Below are 19,011 nucleotides of genomic sequence, written 5' to 3'. Positions count from 1 at the left end.
GCCAGGGAAGGACAAACTGTCCACATACGACTGGATCACAGCTCCCTGCTGGACGGCGCATTCACGCGAGATCGTCAGGGACAAGCAGGCACCACTCTTGTCATGTTTTCGCACCTGTGACTCAGAATTCCACATTCACAGCCTCGGCCTGTGTGAGGAGGACATTGCAGAAGTCGCAGTAGGGCGTCCCAGCAAGTCCCCAGAGGAGAGCTCTGGCTTTCCTCCTTGTCCGAGAAACGAAGCCATGTCTGTCCCGGGGCCCTCGTCCAGTCAGCCTCCTGTTGCCTGTGTCACAGCGACGTCCTGAAACCACTGGGCAGGCCAGTGGAGCTGCTGGGTGGTGCCTGCGTTGGCTTCCGGCTCATTTGGGAGGTTAGGGTTATCCGCTCTCTGCTCGACACAAGAGTGGGCTGGACCCCTCGTGTCCCACCTTCGGGGACTCCAGCGAGAATGCGCACACGCAGGAGCGTTCCGAGGGCGTGGGTTGTGGTTTGTGGGTCCCGGTGCTTCTCGCTGACTCAGGTGTCAGATCCTTGTGAGGTGGCCGGCCCCTGGCCCGTGCGCTCAGCCAGGCCCCTCTTGCCGTCGTGGGGTCCTGGGGTGGAGTTAGCGGCGGTCTGCTGGGAGGTGGTGGTGCCTCACGCTCTCGGGACCTATTTCTCTAAAACGTCTTTTAAATTCCACTCGGCGCTTCACAGGTAGTTTTAGATTGTACTTGTGTGTCTGCTTATTGTGGACTTTTTTCATTAGCAAAAGATCATGGCAGGTTGGTTTGTTTAATTAAGTGGGTTCCACACCCAAGTGGGGCTTTGAACTCAAGACCCTGAGATCAGGAGTCTCCCATTCCATCAACCGAGCCAGTCAGGTGCCCCTGAAGTCTTTATTTTTTAAACTTTGTATTCTGGACCTTGTCACACATACAGAAGCACAGGGAGAGCTGTGCAGGGAACCTCCATGGCGCAGGCCAGACCCTTGCCATCCACACCCCCTGCTGCAGTCTCCTCCCCGGCCGGTGATTTTAAAGCCAGTCTGAAGTTCGGGATCTCACGTGCTCTCAGTCTTACGTGCTCTGGACATAATTATCTACAACAGCAGGAAGACCAGCGTCGCACTGTAATGTGTGCTGAGCATACACGGAAGACCCTTGGATGTCTGCTCAGGCCCAGATCGCCCAGATCACCCAGCCTTGGCTCGGATGCCTTTCTGCGGGTGCGGCCTTGCTCAGACGAGGGCCTGTGTCGGTTCTCACGAAGACCTGGGCCACCAGTGGTGCTCTCAGCCCTTGTAAACCTTCTGAGAAACCCGGAGCCTCCAAGCCCAGGCCACAGACCAGTGTTGAGAAATGTCTGCTCTGGCCCATGGCTTTGCACCAAAGGAGCGCGGACACGGTGCCCCTCGTTCCCCGGGTCTGCTGGGCAGTTACCGAGGGGAAACACGACCCCCCGGACGCCATCGATGGCTTGCAGGCCCTCATCTGTGGTTCTGCCTCTGGGCTGGCAGCCTGGGGAAGACAGGCAAAGTCTTGCTGTCGTGGGGACCCTGATCCTGGGTCGGTCCACGTCCTCATTCTCATGGGCCCCAGTGGGAGGTCCGTCCCACTCGTGTCCTAGAGGGGGAGTTGTACCCCAACAGCTGTCTATCCCTCCAGGAATGGGCACCACCGACCATGTCATTGTCCTGGCATCTACCAACCGGGCTGACGTTTTGGACAACGCTCTGCTGAGGCCTGGCCGGCTGGATCGACACATCTTCATCGACCTTCCCACACTGCAGGTCAGTGTGGCCGGGGGCTGGCTCTTGTCTGTCCGACTGTCTTTGGCTTACCTATATTCTGCCGTGGCTCTGCAGCTCATTTGGCGCACCCCCGGTTTTTCTCTTTACCCCTCAACACTGTGGCTGAGTTTTGTAGCACAATCCTTGGGAAGCCTCCGAGTCCTTGTCCTGGGCCCCACCAGCTCCTCGGTGCCCCAGGGCAGCAGCGACCAGCAAGCGGTGCTCGGTGGGGAGAGGGTTCGGAGCGCGGGCGGAAGGTGTGCGTTCCCGCGCCGCAGCCGGGAGTCCCGGGTCCGACACTTGGACTGAGTGAGGCTCCCCTGATGCTGTGCTGGGGGCAGCTCCCCACTGCTGTGACTCGGGGGTCTGGGAGGTTTCGAGTGTGTGGGAACCAGATGTTCTACAGAACGACCCTCACGTGTGTGAGGCGCTTCGTTGTCCCTCCCACCTTCCATCTGAAGTGCTGCTTGCGGTCTGCCGGTCTCCTGCCTGCAGGCCGCGGCGGTGATCTGACAGCCCGTGGCTGCTGTCTGCAGGGCAGGGGTGAGCCCACGCTTGGCTCCTTTCTCTGCAGGAAAGGCGGGAGATTTTTGAGCAGCACCTGAAGAGCCTGAAGCTGACCCAGGCCAGCAGCTTTTACTCGCAGCGTCTGGCAGAGCTCACGCCGGGGTTCAGCGGTATGGACGCTGTTCCCTGCTGTCTGGGGGGTGCGCACCCCTGCCCGGGGCCCTGCAGGTAGCACAGCCTGGGCGGGAGTGAGGTCGTGCGCAGAGAGCCGGCAGAGGAGAAAAGTGCTGCCTGGCACTTGGCTTTTCCCGCGCCAGTAGTGCCTACACGGGGGTTGCTCCGGGCCCTTCTGCCCGCAGGCCTCTGCCCACCGGCCCTTGAGGGCCTTTCCACACTCGGGCTGTGTGTGCCCACTGCTCCCTGCCAGGCGATGCCGTTCACGGCCTCGTGGCTGCCCGAGCGCACCACGGCCCGCCTCAACCGTCTTCTCACTGAGCGGAGACACATCACAAATCAGGGTATTTTCTCTACGGCTCTCGTTTTAAAGGGTAATAGCAACAAAATCCCTTTTATTATAATTTTTTCCTTTTGGATTTTCCTTTAAGTCTCTTAACGAGAATCTCATGGGTACTGGGCTGTGAGTTCCCAGGGAGAAGAAAACAGCAGGTGGTGCAAAGCTGCTGGTGGGACTTGAGCAGGAAGGAGCCTGGCAGGGGCAGAAAGGGGGCAGCACAGGGCGGAGGTGCCCTGGTCTGCTAGAGGCACGCGTGGCTTCAGCACAGGACGGACGCGCCGCCTGCCTGCTGCCCGCCTCCTGCCCACGCCCCCCTCCCCTGCCCTCTGCTGACGCTGCTGTGCGGACAGGTGCTGACATCGCCAACGTCTGTAACGAGGCCGCATTGCACGCCGCACGGGAAGGGCACGCGTCTGTCCACACCCTGAACTTCGAGTGCGCTGTGGAGCGGGTCATTGCGGGTATGAGAGCAAGCACCCGGACGGCGGGGGGCAGGTGGGTGCGGCGCGGGTCAGGCTGACACGTGACGGAAGGGCTCAGCGAAGCGCTGCTGGACGAGAGAGCAGTGGGGGCAGTGTCCTAAGTCGGGTTCTCGTTTGAAATACCAGGGATACGCCCAAGAGCAGAAACCTCTTCCAGCAGAGACACAGGGTGTCACGCATCCACACGTGAGCGGCACTCAGCCCCTCTGCCGTCGACGGTGCCTCGGCGTGGACCTCACAGGCCCTGTCCGTGTTGCGGGGCCGCAGGTCTCCCGAGAGCTGTGCTTTGCTGCCTGGCCCGTCTCTGCTCAGGGCAGCGACACGAGGGGTCTTGGCAGCGGGGCGGGGTGGGGGGCCTTTTGGGAGACCTTAACTGTCGCTACTCAAAGTGGGGTCCCTGGGCTTCTGTCAGGAGAGTGGGACTGAAACCGAGAGTCTCTGAAGTGTCCACAGCCCCGTGTGTCTTGTCCTTGAGAGGTTCAGTTCAAGACACTGGAAGTTTTTTATTTTTATTTTTTTTAAAGAGTTTATTTATTTATTTGACAGAGAGAGATCACAGTAGGAGAGAGGAAGGGAAGAGATCACAGAGAGAGAGGAAGGGAAGCAGGCCCCCTGCTGAGCAGAGAGCCCGATGTGGGACTCGATCCCAGGACCCTGAGATCATGACCTGAGCCGAAGGCAGCGGCTTAACCCACTGAGCCACCCAGGCGCCCCTGGAAGTTTTTTAAAGAGGGCAACAATCCATTACCAGAGAAGTAGAAGCAGCGCCGGCCTCGCACGTGGGTGGGGAGTGTTCCGGCACAAGCTGTCCCTACAACAGGCTCGTCCCTGTCACTCTGGCTGAGCTGAAGTCTGGTACAGACGCCACCAGGTGTCCAGGCTGCAGCTCAGGAACCTGTGTGGACAGAGGTACACAAGTGGCCGCTGCTTACTATAGACGTGGCTTCACCTTCACCTAAGACACTTAGTTTTCTGTGGAAATGGATCTCACACTGTCAAAGTGAGAGACAGACATACTGACCGCACAGGTGTGGCCTGCCCAAGCTACAGCACGTGGGTTCCAGTGGCCACCATCGGGGGCTCTGCCTCCCGTTAGGATGCTCAGACCCAGCCTTGCCGTAAACGGAGGGGGAAGGCCCTAGGAGCACACAGCCAGACCCAGAGCCGATCCAGGCTGCGTAAATCGGGAACGCAGGAGGTGTGAAGAACCCGGGGTGCTTAAGGTGACGGGCTCTGGGGTTCATGGACTACAGAGACCAGGCACATGGGAGGCGGCCGGCTAGCAAGGGGCCGCAGCTCCAGGGTCCAGGGGAAGAGCCGCTTCGAATCCTGGACCTCGGCAGGGATCCCACTAATCACAGCGGCCCAGTGCCCTGTGGGCCCCTGAGGGTAGGCACCTGTCACCCCGGCACTCACAGAAGCAGAAACAAACAGGTCCCTCTGGCATCTTCCATGAGCAACATCTGGGTGCCGGCCCGGGGCGGAGGTGCAGGAGGTGAACCTCCAGGACGACGCTGCTTTGATGGCGAGGGGTAGAGCTCAGTGAGGGCAACGGGCGTGCCTGGCTCGCCTGCCCGGGACCCCGTGCCCAGACTCGGACCCCACATTGTTTCAGGGACTGCCAAAAAGAGCCAGATCCTGTCAAAGGAAGAACAGAAGGTGGTTGCGTTCCACGAGTCGGGCCACGCCCTGGTCGGCTGGCTGCTCGAGCACACCGAGGCCGTCATGAAGGTAGGGCGTCTGCGTCGGGGCTGGGGGCCGCGAGCCAGCGGGCCCGTGAACAAAGCTGACTGTGGAAGCATTGCGTGTTGTGGCTTGAAGAGAAAGTGCGCTGTGAGCCGGACGTGAGCACAGCAGGAATGGATGGTGTGGGACCCCTCACCCCCAGCAGCAAAGGGCGGGAGATCCAAAGTGGGCTCTGGTCTGGTCTCTAGCGTGTTGTCTCCATGTGATCAGCTGGGGTCTGGCTGTGCCATCTACACAGTTCCTCTTGGAATTAAGAATTGCCGTATTTACCAAAAGTGTTGACCTCGTGATTGCTCACCTTAAAAATAAGTGAATTTGGTTCACATTAAAAAAAACACCACTCTTGGAGGCATTTTGTGAACTTGATGAAAATTTATTTGTATCTGCTGCCACCAGCAGAAACAGCTTCCCCAGGTTCTGCGTGCAGGTTGCACAGCGCCCTCCGCACAGGCGGGCTGCAGCCCAGACGGGGGCCGTCCCCATGCTGTGGTCCCGTGGTGCCAGGAGCACCACAGCTCCCCAGCAACGGCAGTGGGGTGCGGCATCGCAAGCCCCGCACTTTATCGCTACCGGGCTTCTTCTCAGAAGGGTTCGCGGCAGCCACGTGGACGGTCTGGTTGCGTCTGACGACACCCTGTCGACCAGGCCAGTTCCTCTTACACAGTCAGCAGTGGGTGACCCGGTGTCTGGTGACCTGGGGGCTGCTGCCATCGCTAAGGTGCCCCGGGTCAGGCCGAGGGTGAGGAAGGCAGGGTTCAGGGCAAATGTCTGAATGCAGTATCTCAAAAACGAAAATAAAAATTAATGCAGAAAAATTCCGAATGAAGTAATGTTATTTAAAATTCCTTGTTCTCAGAATTTTCACTTTGCGTGATGTCTAAAGGGTACGTCTGTCACAATGAGAAACCCCCCTCCCGAGGCAGGCCGGCTCCTCCGCCAGGGCAGGTCATGAAGCCCAGCTCCCGGTCGGGCTGTCCCTTACAGCGGTTTCCACTGCAGTTCGCTTCAGTGTCGGGTTTCCGTTTCCTCCTCGGACGCCCCAGGCCCTGGGAGACCCCCCCCCCCCGCCGGCCCGCCCTGTGTGTGCACCTGGTCGGTGTCCGTTCCCAAGCCGCGCCTGCGAGGACTGGTGCGGGACGTGCACCCACAGCGGCCCCGTCCGCGCCGGTGTGCTTTACTTCGGGTGCGCGCGCAAGGCACAGCCCAGCCTCCTGTTGACCCGTCGTCCTTCAGGGACAGGGTCCTCCTTTGCTGTAAAATGGGGCCAGTACAGATTTGCTTCAACTGCTTTGAAACCCTCCCATTAAAGATCTGTCCTACGTTTCCACACCTTCATCTTTAAAGTCCGGATCCTGCCCGCTTACTCGGCTGTGTGACGTTCCGCAGGTCTCCATCGCGCCACGGACTAATGCGACGCTGGGCTTCGCTCAGATACTGCCGAGAGACCAGCACCTCTTCACCAAGGAGCAGCTGTTTGAGCGCATGTGCATGGCCTTGGGCGGCCGTGCGTCCGAGAACATCTCCTTCAACAAGGTCACTTCCGGTGAGAAGCTGGCCCGTGCTGGTTCTGAGTCCTCAAAGTGCTTTCACACCCGCTGCGCTTCCGCGTGGCGGGGGTGGGGGTGTGGATCTGGGGGAGGGACTGGAATGGTGGGACAGGCCCAGTCGGCCTTCGCAGGCTGCTGCTACACCGGGACGTCCAGAGAGGAGGTAGAGCCGTTCCTCGCTTGTTGCCGTGACCCTGGGGCTCAGGGTAGACAGCCAGGCCAGTGCAGAGCAGCACGTGGAGAACAGCCAGGAGAGCGCACCCACGTGTGTGCCCCAGCAGGAGCTCCGAAGTGTAAGGCTTCTGAGGAGCTGTGACGAGATACAAGCTTCTCCTGGGACCTGTGCCAGGGTGCCCCGTGTGCCCTGACTTGGCAGTGCCCGGAGAGAACCTCTGTCCGGACCCTCCGCTGCAGGGGCTCAGGACGACCTGAGGAAGGTCACGCGCATCGCCTACTCCATGGTGAGGCAGTTTGGGATGGCGCCGAGCATCGGGCCCGTGTCCTTCCCCGAGGCGCAGGAGGGCCTCACAGGCATCGGCCGGCGTCCGTTCAGCCGTGGCCTGCAGGAAATGATGGACCATGTGAGTCTGCACAGCGAGCTCGGCTTTGGTTGGGGTGCGCCGCGGTGGGTTGGGGGCGGGCCCCTCTCGGGGGCTGGTGCTGTGCCCTCTGCCACACCGAGCAGAGCGCGCTGCTGTGTGGCCCACATCGAAGACGAACCAGTCAAGAAGTACTGGATCACTCGCTTGCCGAGTGTTCTCAGGTGAGGACTTGGGTGGCTTTTGCTGAAAACTGTCGGTGATCTGAGACCGGGAAAGAGAAGGAACAGATGCCCCAGTGGACACACTGCGTGCTCTGTGGGAGGCTGGGCCAGGGCAGCGTGCGGCCTGGTGCACGTGGGAGGTGGCTGCGGGCCTGGAGGACCGAGCCGGGGACAGGCATCTTCTGCAGGAGCGGTCCCAGGGGACGGGCTGGGGGCAGCCACGCTCTCCTGGCCACCGCGAGAGAAAAGCTGTGTTCCTGTCCCCGCAGCTTCATGTGAACTCCAGCGCCAGGATGGGCCACGCGGGACATCTGGACTGAGGTTGGCCACCCTGTGCGTTACACGGCTGTCGTCTTGCGTTGGCAGGAAGCAAAGCTGCTGGTGGCAAAGGCCTACAGGCACACGGAACAGGTGCTGCAGGAGAACCTGGACAAGCTGCAGGCGGTGAGACTCGGGCGCCGGGGTTGTCCTCACTCCCTGCTCCTCGCGGAACCCTCCCGGCACAGGGAGCTGCAGAGGACCGATCCCTGCGCACCCGCCCGGGCCCAGCCGCACTCCCATTTCTCGCACCGCCTCCTTAGCCCACACTGTGAGCACGTGACGCCCGCCCCTTCTCGGCAGGCAGAGGACACAGTGCCACAGACGTCAGGGTTCAGGTTCCACTCAGGGTTCAGGTTAGTGTGTAGTTGGCCTCGCTGACTCTCCCCCAGCTCTTTAGGTGCTTCCTGGAATTTTCAATTTCTTTTATTTTTTAAGAAATTGCTGCCAAACAGGAGGCTCGAACTCTCGGCCCTGAGATGGGAACCGCATGCTCAGGTTCGCCTGGCAGTGGCCCCGTCGGTTAAGCGTCTGACTCCTGATTGCGGCTCAGGTCATGGTCTCATGCATGTTGCGTCCTTGGGGGGCTTCTCCCAGACCAGCAGCCCCTGCCTCCCGGGGGGTGTGGGGGGCGCTGAGCAGTGCAGGGACTGAGCCCGAATCTGCTGCTGACAAGGTCCCAGGGTCCCAGGATGTCCTGCCTCTGTCCCGTTGGTGGGGTCCAGGGCTGAGCATCACGCCAGACCTGCCCGGTGGAGGAAGCGGCTGCGCCTGTCTGAGGGCCCTGGGCGTCGCTCCTCGAGGCTGCGACGGGGCTGTCAGCGACAGGTTGCCCATGCAGGGCACACCAGCTCCTCCAGCGTGTTCTCCGCAACCGCATCTGGAGAGGTGGAGGCTGCCTGCCCACAGCAGCGCCTGGCCCCCACGGTCCAGCCTCCACTCACTCCCCACGTGCAGATACACACACCGTGTTTGCTAAAGGAAGTTGAAGTTGCCCCAGGAAACAGATTTGGAAGGGAAGCAGAAAAATTAATGAGGCTGGCAGCTGGGACACCATCTCCAGGGTGCAGACAGGGAGGGTTTCTTCGCCGGAGCTGCCTGCTGACTGCTTCCCTGGGAAAGTGGCCTGCCCGGGCGTCCTGCTCGCAGACAGCCCTCCCTCCGGGGTGCTCTGCTCTCAAAAGGCCCTTGTGTGTCCTTGTCTGGGGCTCACACACTGCCCTGTTTGTTCCCTTAGCTGGCGAGCGCCCTGCTGGAGAAGGAAGTGATCAACTATGAGGACATCGAGGCCCTCATCGGCCCGCCCCCTCACGGGCCCAAGAAGATGATCGCGCCTCAGAGGTGGAGTGAGGCCGACACGGAGAAGCAAGACCCAGGGGAGGAGGAGGCCCCGCGGCAGCCCCCACCTCCTTGACTGTGCCTCTGGGGACCTGGCCTTCCCGCCTTTTGAAACCCAGGGAGACGGACGCCTCCGCACAGCCTCACTGCTCTCTGAATGGCCTTTGTGATCTATTTATGGATGTCCCTGCCCGTGACTAGTAAATGTCTCTGCAGACGATCTAGCTTTGTTTCTCTGTCCTTTCCCCCACGGGAGGTGATGGTTAGACCCGGGCCCCCGGCGGCCTGTTTCTGCCTGCGGTTCGTGCAGGGGCTGTGTCTTCAGCTCCGCTGACTTCATCAGCGTGCTAACAGTCTGCGGTGAGAGCCCCTCGGAGCTGGCGGCTGTCCTGGTGCTCATGCACGCACAGGGTCGGCTTCAGGGTCGGGCACTGCACTCCGCCACCTTAGAACACTGCCGCCTGCTGCCGTCCTCGCTGTTCTGGCCACCGCACGTGCTGGTGTGCAAGGAAAGACACCCTGCAATCGGCTGCGGTACTTTCTAGTATGTTCTGTGGGTAGAGGGTCCGTCTTTGCACCACATGACCAGCTATAAGCCAACAAAAGGTCCTGTGTTTCAGTTTATAATCTCAGCCACATGATAACTCGTTGAGCCCCTTTTGTAGGAATCTGGGGTAGAGGCCCAGGATACCCCCTCACAAGTCGGGGGCAGCAGCAGGGTGCACTTGGTTCCTTGTCCCCAGCGGAGTGAGCACGCACTCAGGTGTTCGCACCTGCTGCTGTCCATGCTCCTGCCTTCCCTGCAGTGGCGCTGGGAGCCGCGGGTGGTAGGCACTTCCTGTCAGAATCACCCCGCCGTGGGGACCCGAGGAAGCATGTGGGTGGGTACGGGTACGGGTCACACCTGAGGGAGGGCAGCTCTGACCGGGCCCTCTCGCCTTGACCCCAGTTCCCCAAACTCCTATAGATGGGCATGTGGTTAGGAAGGCTCCGGTCTCCTCGGCCCAGGGTGGCACCCTCCATACCCGAACGTGGCTGTGGCCAAGCACATCCCCTGCACTTGACCATCAAGGTGGTCCCGGAAGGCACTTAGGAATCGGAACAGCGTGAAAAGCGGCCCCCCGCCCTGGTGGAGACCAGTGCAGCCTGCACCCCCGGCTCTCACGGGTGTGAGGGAGTCTCCCTGTGCTGACTGCCAGAAGCCAGCTGTTGGCAGACCTTCCCACTGGTCCTCAGGGACGCCACCTCCAGGCCCTCAGGGTGCTCAAGAGCACCAGTCAGGCCTCCCCCACTCCCTCCTCATGGACTCAGGCTGCCGAGTCCTCTCACCCCCCTGTAAGGAGCCTTCTCCAGCTGCCCGCGCCTCCCTGGAGCAGTGAGAGCCAACACGGGAGGGCAGCCCTGGCCCTCTGTCCGCCCCCCAGCACAGCACATGTAACACGGCCTGACTACAGCTTCTGGAACGCACTGAGAAAGGCACGTTTTTGTTTGGTAGAAATCTACACGCACGTGCGGCTTGAACTCAGCGACCCGGACATCAAGTCACATGTTCTGACTGGGCCTGCCGGACGCTCTGAGAAAGACATGTTTGTTTGGTTTTTTTTCTCAATTTAAGATTTTATTTATTTATTTGACAGAGAAAAGGAGAGGGAACACAAGCAGGGGCAGGGGGAGTGTGAGAGGGAGAAGCAGGCTTCCTGCAGAGCAGGGAGCCCGATGCAGGGCTCAGTCCCAGGACCCTGGAATCATGGTCTGGGCCAAGGCAGACACTTAACAACTGAGCCCCCAGGCGTGAACAGGGATATTGAACACAATCATCTTCAGGAGACTGAAAAGTATCGAAAATCAACGTGTGCTCTTAAATCTCTCCTGTAATACACACTCCCCAACAAACACGTATGTGCCGTCATGCTTACTCAAAGCTTACTTTTTGTTTTGGTGTAAGGGATACTTAGTTTCAGGTGTACCATGTAACGCGCCAGCTTCATCCCTATTGCAAAATTATCATAATGAGCCCAGTTAACGCCTGGTGTCATGCAGGTATTTTAAATAGAACTTTTTTTTTTTTAAGATTTTATTTATTTGACAGACAGAGATCACAGGTAGGCAGAGAGAGGAGGAAGCAGGCTCCCTGCTGAGTAGAGAGCCCAATGTGGGGCTCGATTCCAGGACTCTGAGCCGAAGGCAGAGGCTTAACCCACTGAGCCACCCAGGCGCCCCATAGATAGAACATTTATGATTACAACACTAATATTCTTTCTGCCACCTTTCACTGACATCAAGTGCTCCTTCAGGTCATAGGAATCTTTGAATTAGCCCACAGCTGATCTCTGTGTAGACCAAGATTCTGGGAAGCGGAGATGCTGGGTAGTCAACAAGTTCTCTGTGATTAAGCAGCAAACGTTATCCTAGCCTAGCTGTTATTGGGCTATTACTTTTCCCAATTCAACAATTACCCCGTATTTATAGGACAAAGCATGCTAATTTTTGCAAAGTGTTTTGGGCTAGAACTTTTACCCCCCAAACACGAAAGAAACACTTTGTCCCTATGAAACTAATTTTAAAAATTGAGGCGTTATGTCTGAGAGGGCTCCCAACACTGCTGGGGACTGTTGTAGCTGGGATTTCCTTGAAGGAACACCCACGGCACCAGCTGGCGGACCGGCCAGGGACAAGTACTGAGTGAGGCGGCTGTGCCGTGAGGAACGGACTGAGTCTTGCAGGGAAACTCTTGGAGGCACAGCCTCTTCCCACACCTTGTGGGTGTCCATCCAGGAATCACCTGCCACCTTAAGTGCAGTTCCCTGGGGAAGAGAGGGCCTCTTTCAGTGGCCCTTGGAGGTCCAAGTCTGGGACAAAAGCCTGGAGCAGACCTGTGGCTGTGGATTTCTGTGCCCAGGAGATGGTCTGTCCCAACAGCTACTGGTTGTTGTTATTTTATTTTATTTTTTTAAGATTTTATTTATCTATTTGACAGAGAGATCCCAAGTAGGCAGAGAGAGGCAGGCAGAGAGAGAGGAGGAAGCAGGCTCCCGCTGAGCAGAGAGCCCCATGCGGGGCTCGATCCCAGGACCCTGAGATCATGACCTGAGCCGAAGGCAGAGGCTTAACCCACGGAGCCACCCAGGCGCCCCCACGGCTGATTTTTAAAACACTTGAGCCAGCTAAGTCTTTGTATCAGAAGGACTCCTGCTCCGTGGTTGACAATGTTCCGTCTCCCAAGCAGAACGCCAGCCTGTCCCCAATAGGATTTCACATCAGAAGCAGTTTCCCCTCAGTATTCCGCACCCTTTTAAAAGGCGGGAAGCGTGTGGCGCACTCAAGAATGGGTCGCCGGAGCCTGCGTCGGGCCCGGTGTGCCCGCAGACCAGGACTCCTCGGCTCCCACTTCGCTTCCTCACGGCACCCGGGTCTGGGCGGTGCTCCTGTCGCAGCCCCCCGTCCCCCAGCCGGCGCGCGGGGCCACATCGTCCCGGTGAGCGGCCGGCGCTCCGGTGGACGGGGGTCGGGCAGAGGGACCGCAGGGGTGGCGGTGGGCGCCGGGATGGGTCTGCGATTTCAGAGCAAGGGTCCCGGGCACGGGTCCCGAGGCAGACGGGAGGTGCGGGCCGCGCGGGGCAGGGGACGCTCCAGAAGACGCGGCACGTGGCCTTCCACGAACGTGTCCCCGGCGCCAGGGCCGCGGCGGCGGTGCCGGCACAGGGCGCGGGTCCAAGCCCCGGGGCCGCCCCAAGAAGTGACGGGAGGCCGCGGGGATCCCGGCCCGTGCCCTCCGCCTCCCACGGAAGCAGAGCGGGGCCGGGCCCCCCGCTCCGCAGAAGAGGATCCCGGAGGTGCCCCGCCCTGGGGCGCAGCGCAGCCCCGAACCCGCGCCACCTCCACAGCCACGTCCCCTGCCCTGTCACCGGCCGGGCCCGAGGCGGCCGCAGACTCGACCTCACGGGCGCTCCGCGCGCGGCTCCCCCGCCCCGCATCCGCCCGCACCCGCACCCGCACCCGCGCCCGCGCCGGAGCCGGGCTGAGCTCGCCCCCGCCCCCGCCCCGCGGCCCCGCGCAGCCGACCTCGCCGACACCGGGGCGCGGAGGCCGCTCGGGATCGACCACGGACGGTCGTCCCGGGAGGAGGCTCGGCCCCGCCCGGCCCGCGCGCGCCCCTGGGCCGGGCGGGGCCGGGACGCGGGGCGGGGCCGGAGGGCGGCGGGGAGCGCGCGTCACTTCCGCGATCCCCGGCTCTGACTGGCCGGAAGGCCTCGGCGCTTCTGATTGGCGGAGCCCGGCACCATCCCGGCGTGCTTTGCGGCGCCGGCTCTTTTCCGCCGGCTGTTCGCCCTCGCAGGAGGTGGGTGCGCGGGCTCGCGGCGCCCTTGGCGGACTCGGGCCGCATCCGCTGCCATCCGCGGCCATCGGGGTGGGGCTGCTCCGGGCGCGGCCGCAGAGGGGCTCCGGGCCCGCGCGGCAGACGGGAGAGGGCCGTGGCCCGGGCCCTGACTCGCTCCCCGCGCCCGCAGGCCCGTAGACCGCAGCCATGGCGCCCAGCCGGAACGGCATGATCCTGAAGCCGCACTTCCACAAGGACTGGCAGCGGCGCGTGGCCACGTGGTTCAACCAGCCGGCGCGGAAGATCCGCAGGTGAGCCGCGGGGCGGGGGCGGGGCCGGTGCGGGGCCGCGGGGCGCTGGGGCCGGTGCGGGGCCGCGGGGCGCTGGGGCCGGTGCGGGGCCGCGGGGCGCTGGGGCCGGTGCGGGGCCGGGGGGGCAGCCCGCGCCCTCCCGGGCTCCCCGCGCGCGACCCGACCGCTCTGTGCGCGCAGACGCAAGGCCCGCCAGGCCAAGGCCCGCCGCATCGCCCCGCGCCCCGCGTCCGGGCCCATCCGGCCCATCGTGCGCTGCCCCACCGTGCGGTACCACACCCGAGTGCGCGCCGGCAGGGGCTTCAGCCTGGAGGAGCTGCGGGTGAGTGCGGGCGCGGCGCGGGGCGGGGGCGCGCGGGGCGGGGCGGGGCGCGCAGCCCGTGATGACCGTCTCCGGAATCGCTGCGCTCCGTGATGACACCGCGCTCGAACCCTTCCGTCTGACGGCTGCGCGCGGCGGGGCGCGGGGCGGCGGGGCGCGGGGCGGGGCGGGGCTCACGCGCGTCCGCGTCGCAGGCCGCCGGCATCCACAAGCGCGTGGCGCGCACCATCGGCATCTCGGTGGACCCGCGGCGGCGGAACAAGTCCACGGAGTCGCTGCAGGCCAACGTGCAGCGGCTGAAGGAGTACCGCTCGCGGCTGCTGCTGTTCCCGCGCCGGCCGGCCGCTCCCCGCAAGGGCGACAGCTCGGTGAGTGCGGGCGGGGACGCGCGGGGGCGGCCCGGGCGCGGGAGCGGGGGCGCGCGGGGGGCTGTGAGCTCCAGCCCTGGGCGCCCGCGCTGAGCCCCGGCGACTCCCGCTTCCTCACGAACAGGCTGAAGAACTCAAACTGGCCACGCAGCTGACAGGCCCCGTCATGCCCATCCGGAACGTAAGCGGGGGTGTGCGGGGCGGGCCGGTGCCCTGGCCGGAGGGGCTGGGGTCGGAGGGCCCCGTGCGGTGTGCGGTATGGGGGCGAGAGCCCTTGAACTCTGGGAGGAGCGTCTGCATTCTTAGCCGCTGGGCGCTTTGACGGACGGCCTTGCCCTGTCCCTTGGGGACTTGCTGGTCACACACGCACCTCCCACTGCTGGAAGGGCCGGGCCACGGGTCACTCTCTGGACACCGGGATCCTGCAGACGACTGGGCTCTTGAGGTTCCTCTGGCAGGAGAACTGGGCCCACAACTGCACACACCGGAGGTGGTTGCTGCCGTGTGTTGGGGGTGACCCCAGGGAGGCTCCTTGTGATGTCCCTTGCTGGCTGCGTGTGGCCTTTGAGCAGTGGGCAGGCAGAGCCAGCTCCTCCGGGTGTCTGCGGACGGGAGATGCCGCCCAAGGCCTTGACACCGGCCCGTTCCGTTCAGGTGTACAAGAAGGAGAAGGCCAGAGTCATCACGGAGGAGGAGAAGAACTTCAAGGCGTTCGCCAGCCTTCGCATGGCCCGCGCCAACGCCCGGCTCTTCGGCATCCGGGCGAAAAGGGCCAAGGAAGCTGCAGAACAGGATGTTGAAAAGAAGAAATAAAATGTCCTTGGCCACTCGCGTGCCTGAGGTCTGCGTGTGCTGGCGGCCTTCTGGGAGGGCTTGGGGGCCAGAACGTGGTAACCTGTGTCCTTGCGGCCTGGACCCGGCCGGGGTGATCACATCCTTGCGTGGCAGCCCAGACACGGAATGGCATCTTCTGTGCTTCAGGACTGTCGACTGGGTCACTCGCGCCCCTCTCCCGTGCGCGTGTCACAGAGGAACCGTTGAACAGAGCAGTTCCCACTTACTGGAGTGTTTCGGGATCGGGGGCCAGGTCTTCCTGGGCCTGTCTGCACCCGGTGCTCACAGCTGGGGCTGGGCCGCCCCGATCCCGTCTTCAGGCTACTGTGCCTGTGTGGCGGCTGGACAGACCTGGGGTAGCTTCCAGGCCCACGCCGGGGGGAGGCCGGGGGCGGGACAAGCAGGACCTGACCTGGATCCCCTGTGGTAGCGCAGCACCCAAGTTCTTTTGAAACCACAGCTTGCTTTCTGCCCACGTGGGGTGCGGAGATGGGGCTGGAGCAGGGCATGCTGGGGAGAGCCGCTCTGGGAGCTGCTGGTTTGGATCCCCCGGCTCTGCGGGTCTCCAGCAACCATGAGTGCCGACAGCTGGGCCACTGGAATCCCGGAACCAAATCCCAGTGGCTTTCATCAAACATGATCTGGGGGGCTGGCCACTTTGCACACACAAAATGCAGTTTAGAGATTTTATTTATTGACAGGCAGAGAGGAGGAAGCAGGCTCGCTGCTGAGCAGAGAACCCGATGCAGGACTCGGTCCCAGGACCCTGAGATCATGACCTGAGCCGAAGGCAGCGGCTCAACCCACTGAGCCACCTAGGCGCCCCAAAATGCAGTTTAGGATCCTCGTCCCTGGCAGCCCCACAGAGGGAACGGGGTGGGGCTGCCTCTGGGTGACGGCCTCCGTTCCCTGTGGCTTGTGCCGCCGAGGAGCTGGACTCGGCCCGTGCAGTGGTAGGTAGCCAGGCCCTGCGTGTGGTCTTCACAGGTCAGAGTCCAGGCCTCTGGATGAGTGCAGGGTGGGGGTCCCTGTGCTCCAGCCTCTGGCGTGAGGGGAAGAAGCACCCATGCACCCTTAGACGTCACTTTGCCTTCATCACCTACATGCCCTGTCCCCCTTCTGGCATCGTGCCACCGGAGTGAAGGGCCTTTCCAGGTGCACGGAGCGCTGGGAAGAGGCCAGGCACCCGCTGGGGAGAGGGTGGGAGGGGGACCTGTGCTCTAGGGCCCTGTTGGTGGGTTCTCAACACACGGTGTGTCCGGTGTGGCACTGGGTCATCTTGACCAAGCCGCTTCCCTGAGTACCTTCTCCCCGTCACTCGGCTCAGAGCCGTGGGTGTTCGGTAAGCTAGACGTGCCGGCTGGTGAAGCCAGGCAGGATGGAAGCCTTGGGCAGCTGGGCCCGTAAGCCGGCAGGTGCCAGGGCCCAACCGCTCGGTCCACCGTACTCCCTGACCTCAGGCTGAGGACTGACTGCTGTGGCCCACAGTGCCCTCCGTGGCAAGTCCCTCATGTCTGCGTCCGCCAGAGCTGACCTAGATCCCTTTCGTGAGTCTGCTGTGTGACAGGAGCACAGAGGGAGCCTCAGCGGGCGTCCCCTCTGAGCCCGGGAAGCAGAGTGCCAGCCCAGCTGGTTCCTGAGGTGAGGAAGTCTCCCTGTGAGGTGCTGCTGGCCGGCGGCCAGACCCTGACTTCCTGCGGGTGCCCCGCCGAAGCCCTGGGCTGTCACCCTGACCTTGGAACTGGGGGGACAGTGTGAACCCACACAGGTGCTCTGCGGGGGCTGGGGGACTGCTCCCTCTGTGTCTGTGTGTCTGTCGGCTCCACGGCAGCACTCGTCACCGCCAGCGTGCGGGGGTCCTTCATCCACAGCCCGTCCCTTGGCCCAGGGCAGCAGGAATCCCAGCCTTAGGATTCCAGCTCCTGGAGGATTTTCCCTCCAGTGTGGGCAGAACTCCCAAGAGAGGAGCTCCCGACGCCGCCTCAAGGGAGCGGCCCCTGATGCCACAGAGCAACGAGAAAAGAAGGCCTCCGTCCTCTCTGGGCGAGGAACTGGAGTCCATCCACCAAGACCTCCGCTGAGTCACCCCTGAGCGGGGACCACAGCTGTGGTTGGCCTTTACCTGTGCGGGTGGTTAATTGGAAAACCAACCCCGGGACGGGCACTATTTTCCTTTCTCTCTCTCTGCCCTGGGTGGAATCCCACCGGCAGGCTGGGCTCTGTATGTGGCCATTGCCCCTTGGAGAAGTGGGCGGGGGGTCAGGCAGTCATTTGGAGGTTGCAGGTGTATTTGGGGGTCAGGTTCCCAAAGTGGGTGCTTAGGTGTTGCTAGCAATACCCACAGTGTCCAGCAGGGGCGCTCGGGCAGCAGCCTCCCACCAGTGGCCCCCAGGCCCGTTCACCTCTTGGCTTGTTTTCAGATCCGGCTTGCTCTGATAGGAATTGCAAATATTTTTTCTCAGTTTATAGTTTATTTTTCTTTTTTTTTTATGTTTTTTAAAGATTTTATTTATTTGTCAGAGACAGAGGGAGAGAGAGCGAGCCCAGGCAGACAGAAAGGCGGGCAGCGGCAGAAGCAGGCTCCCTGTCGAGCAAGGAGCCCGATATTTTTCTTCTTTTTCTTGTGACATTGGGGTTCTTCTGTAATCTTCCCGAGCTGCCTTTCCTTTGTTGATTATCTTAAAGTTATCGTACAGTATTTCTCAATCTGGAGAGAAGGTATGTGGACGGTGCCCCTCCCGGGACCAGTTGCTTTTGAATCTGTACCATATAGTTGCTTTGTTAAATATCTACAGTTGGTTAAGGGCACCTGGGGGGCTCAGTGGGTTAAGCCTCTGCCTTCAGTTCAGGTCATGATCTCAGGGTCCTGGGATCGAGCCCCACGTCGGGCTCTGCTCAGCAGGGAGCCTGCTTCCTCCTCTCTCTCTGACTGCCTCTCTGCCTGCTTGTGATCTCTGTCTGTCAAATAAATGAATAAAATCTTAAAAAAAAAAGGGGGGGTTAAAATTAACATCCATGTCCACTTGCTTGAAACTGCTGTAATTTAGGAGGAAAACCTCAGCTGTTTTCGGTTCTGTAGTCTTTTCCTTGACTCCGCCGAGCCGGGCCCAGAGAGCAGACGGGGCGCGTGCGGGGGCTCTTCTCCTGCCCCACATGCTGTGTTTGCGTAGGGAGTTGTACCGCCACGTTCTCTGTGATGGTGTCTTTCTTTAAGTCATAAAAAAAAAATGTGTGCTCTTCGTTGAAAAGGGAAAACCCTCAACAGAAGAGCACCCTTTCCCGCCTCTGCCCTCCAGGCTCCTGGAGTGACTCGAGCGCCTGCCCAGGGCGGTTTCTGTGAAGTTACGTTCTCCTGCGAACACCTGGGCCTTGGGACGCCCGCGTGGTGCTGTCGGTGAAGCACTTCAGCTCAGGTCATGATCTCTGGTCGTGAGATGGGGCCCCACGTCAGCTTGGGATTCTGCCCCTCTCCTGCCCGTCTTGTGCTCTTGCTCTCTCTCTAAAATAAGTAAATAAGTCTTGTGGGCCTTTTGTTTTGTTTTGCTTTTTGAGGAGGCTTTTGTTTTTATGAAAAATGGGGGAGCACCTGGATGGCTCCTTCAGAAGAGTGCGTCGTGCGCCATGGGTTCGAGCCCCACACGGGGCGCAGAGATGACTTAAATAGTCAGAAGCACCCGGAATCCCGCGCCACACCGTGCTGTGCCTGTCCACCAGGTCTTTCTCACTTCTCTACCGCGTCTACAGAGGACCCCGGGAAGTGGTGGGTGACATTTGGGGAACCCTGGAATGCTGCTGCTTTTGTGTTTAAGGGTTTTATTTGAGAGAGCACATGAGCGGTAGGGTGGGTGGCGTGGAGAGAGCAGAGAGACA

The 19,011-nt window shown here is 61.4% G+C and overlaps 3 protein-coding genes across 8 annotated transcripts in view; 2 read left to right on the top strand and 1 right to left on the bottom strand.

Moving 5' to 3' along the window:
* Positions 1 to 19,011, bottom strand: part of VPS9D1 (VPS9 domain containing 1) — a 227,980-nt gene that overhangs the window by 105,118 nt on the left and 103,851 nt on the right. The window lies entirely within an intron of this gene.
* SPG7 (SPG7 matrix AAA peptidase subunit, paraplegin) overlaps positions 1 to 19,011 on the top strand; it is an 81,626-nt gene that overhangs the window by 19,427 nt on the left and 43,188 nt on the right. For 2 of the 6 annotated variants that reach the window (XR_014305699.1, XR_014305701.1), the window contains 8 exons: positions 1,649 to 1,773; positions 2,348 to 2,450; positions 3,145 to 3,255; positions 4,892 to 5,007; positions 6,409 to 6,565; positions 6,984 to 7,150; positions 7,602 to 7,776; positions 8,888 to 9,208. Coding sequence is in view for 3 of the 6 variants with exons in the window: in XM_082711453.1 (XP_082567579.1) it covers positions 1,649 to 1,773; positions 2,348 to 2,450; positions 3,145 to 3,255; positions 4,892 to 5,007; positions 6,409 to 6,565; positions 6,984 to 7,150; positions 7,699 to 7,776; positions 8,888 to 9,064 (1,034 nt within the window). In the remaining 3 variants the exon portion in view is untranslated. Of the gene's footprint in view, positions 1 to 1,648; positions 1,774 to 2,347; positions 2,451 to 3,144; positions 3,256 to 4,891; positions 5,008 to 6,408; positions 6,587 to 6,983; positions 7,151 to 7,601; positions 8,007 to 8,088; positions 9,209 to 19,011 lie in introns of those variants that run through there. The other 4 variants (XM_082711453.1, XM_082711454.1, XR_014305700.1 and 1 more) reach the window with 3 other exon arrangements.
* On the top strand, positions 13,209 to 15,134 carry RPL13 (ribosomal protein L13). The gene is made up of 6 exons (XM_082711589.1): positions 13,209 to 13,327; positions 13,497 to 13,617; positions 13,798 to 13,939; positions 14,134 to 14,307; positions 14,432 to 14,488; positions 14,962 to 15,134. The coding sequence occupies exons 2-6, from the start codon at positions 13,514 to 13,516 to the stop codon at positions 15,118 to 15,120; spliced, it is 636 nt and encodes a 211-aa protein (XP_082567715.1). The 5' UTR covers positions 13,209 to 13,327; positions 13,497 to 13,513; the 3' UTR covers positions 15,121 to 15,134.

This window comes from Mustela nivalis (assembly GCF_964662115.1).
Source record: "Mustela nivalis genome assembly, chromosome: 18".
Taxonomy (NCBI): Eukaryota; Metazoa; Chordata; class Mammalia; order Carnivora; family Mustelidae; genus Mustela; species Mustela nivalis.
Note: the sequence above shows the minus strand (reverse complement) of the source record. Positions and strands in the feature narration are given on the sequence as shown.

Excerpts from the sequence above, each read along its gene's own strand:
- RPL13 (XM_082711589.1), top strand. The coding sequence starts at position 13,514 with ATGGCGCCCAGCCGGAACGGCATGATCCTGAAGCCGCACTTCCACAAG. Across the intron at positions 13,940-14,133 it reads TCAGCCTGGAGGAGCTGCGG|GCCGCCGGCATCCACAAGCG; the intron begins GTGAGTGCGGGC and ends TCCGCGTCGCAG. Across the intron at positions 14,489-14,961 it reads CCGTCATGCCCATCCGGAAC|GTGTACAAGAAGGAGAAGGC; the intron begins GTAAGCGGGGGT and ends CGTTCCGTTCAG.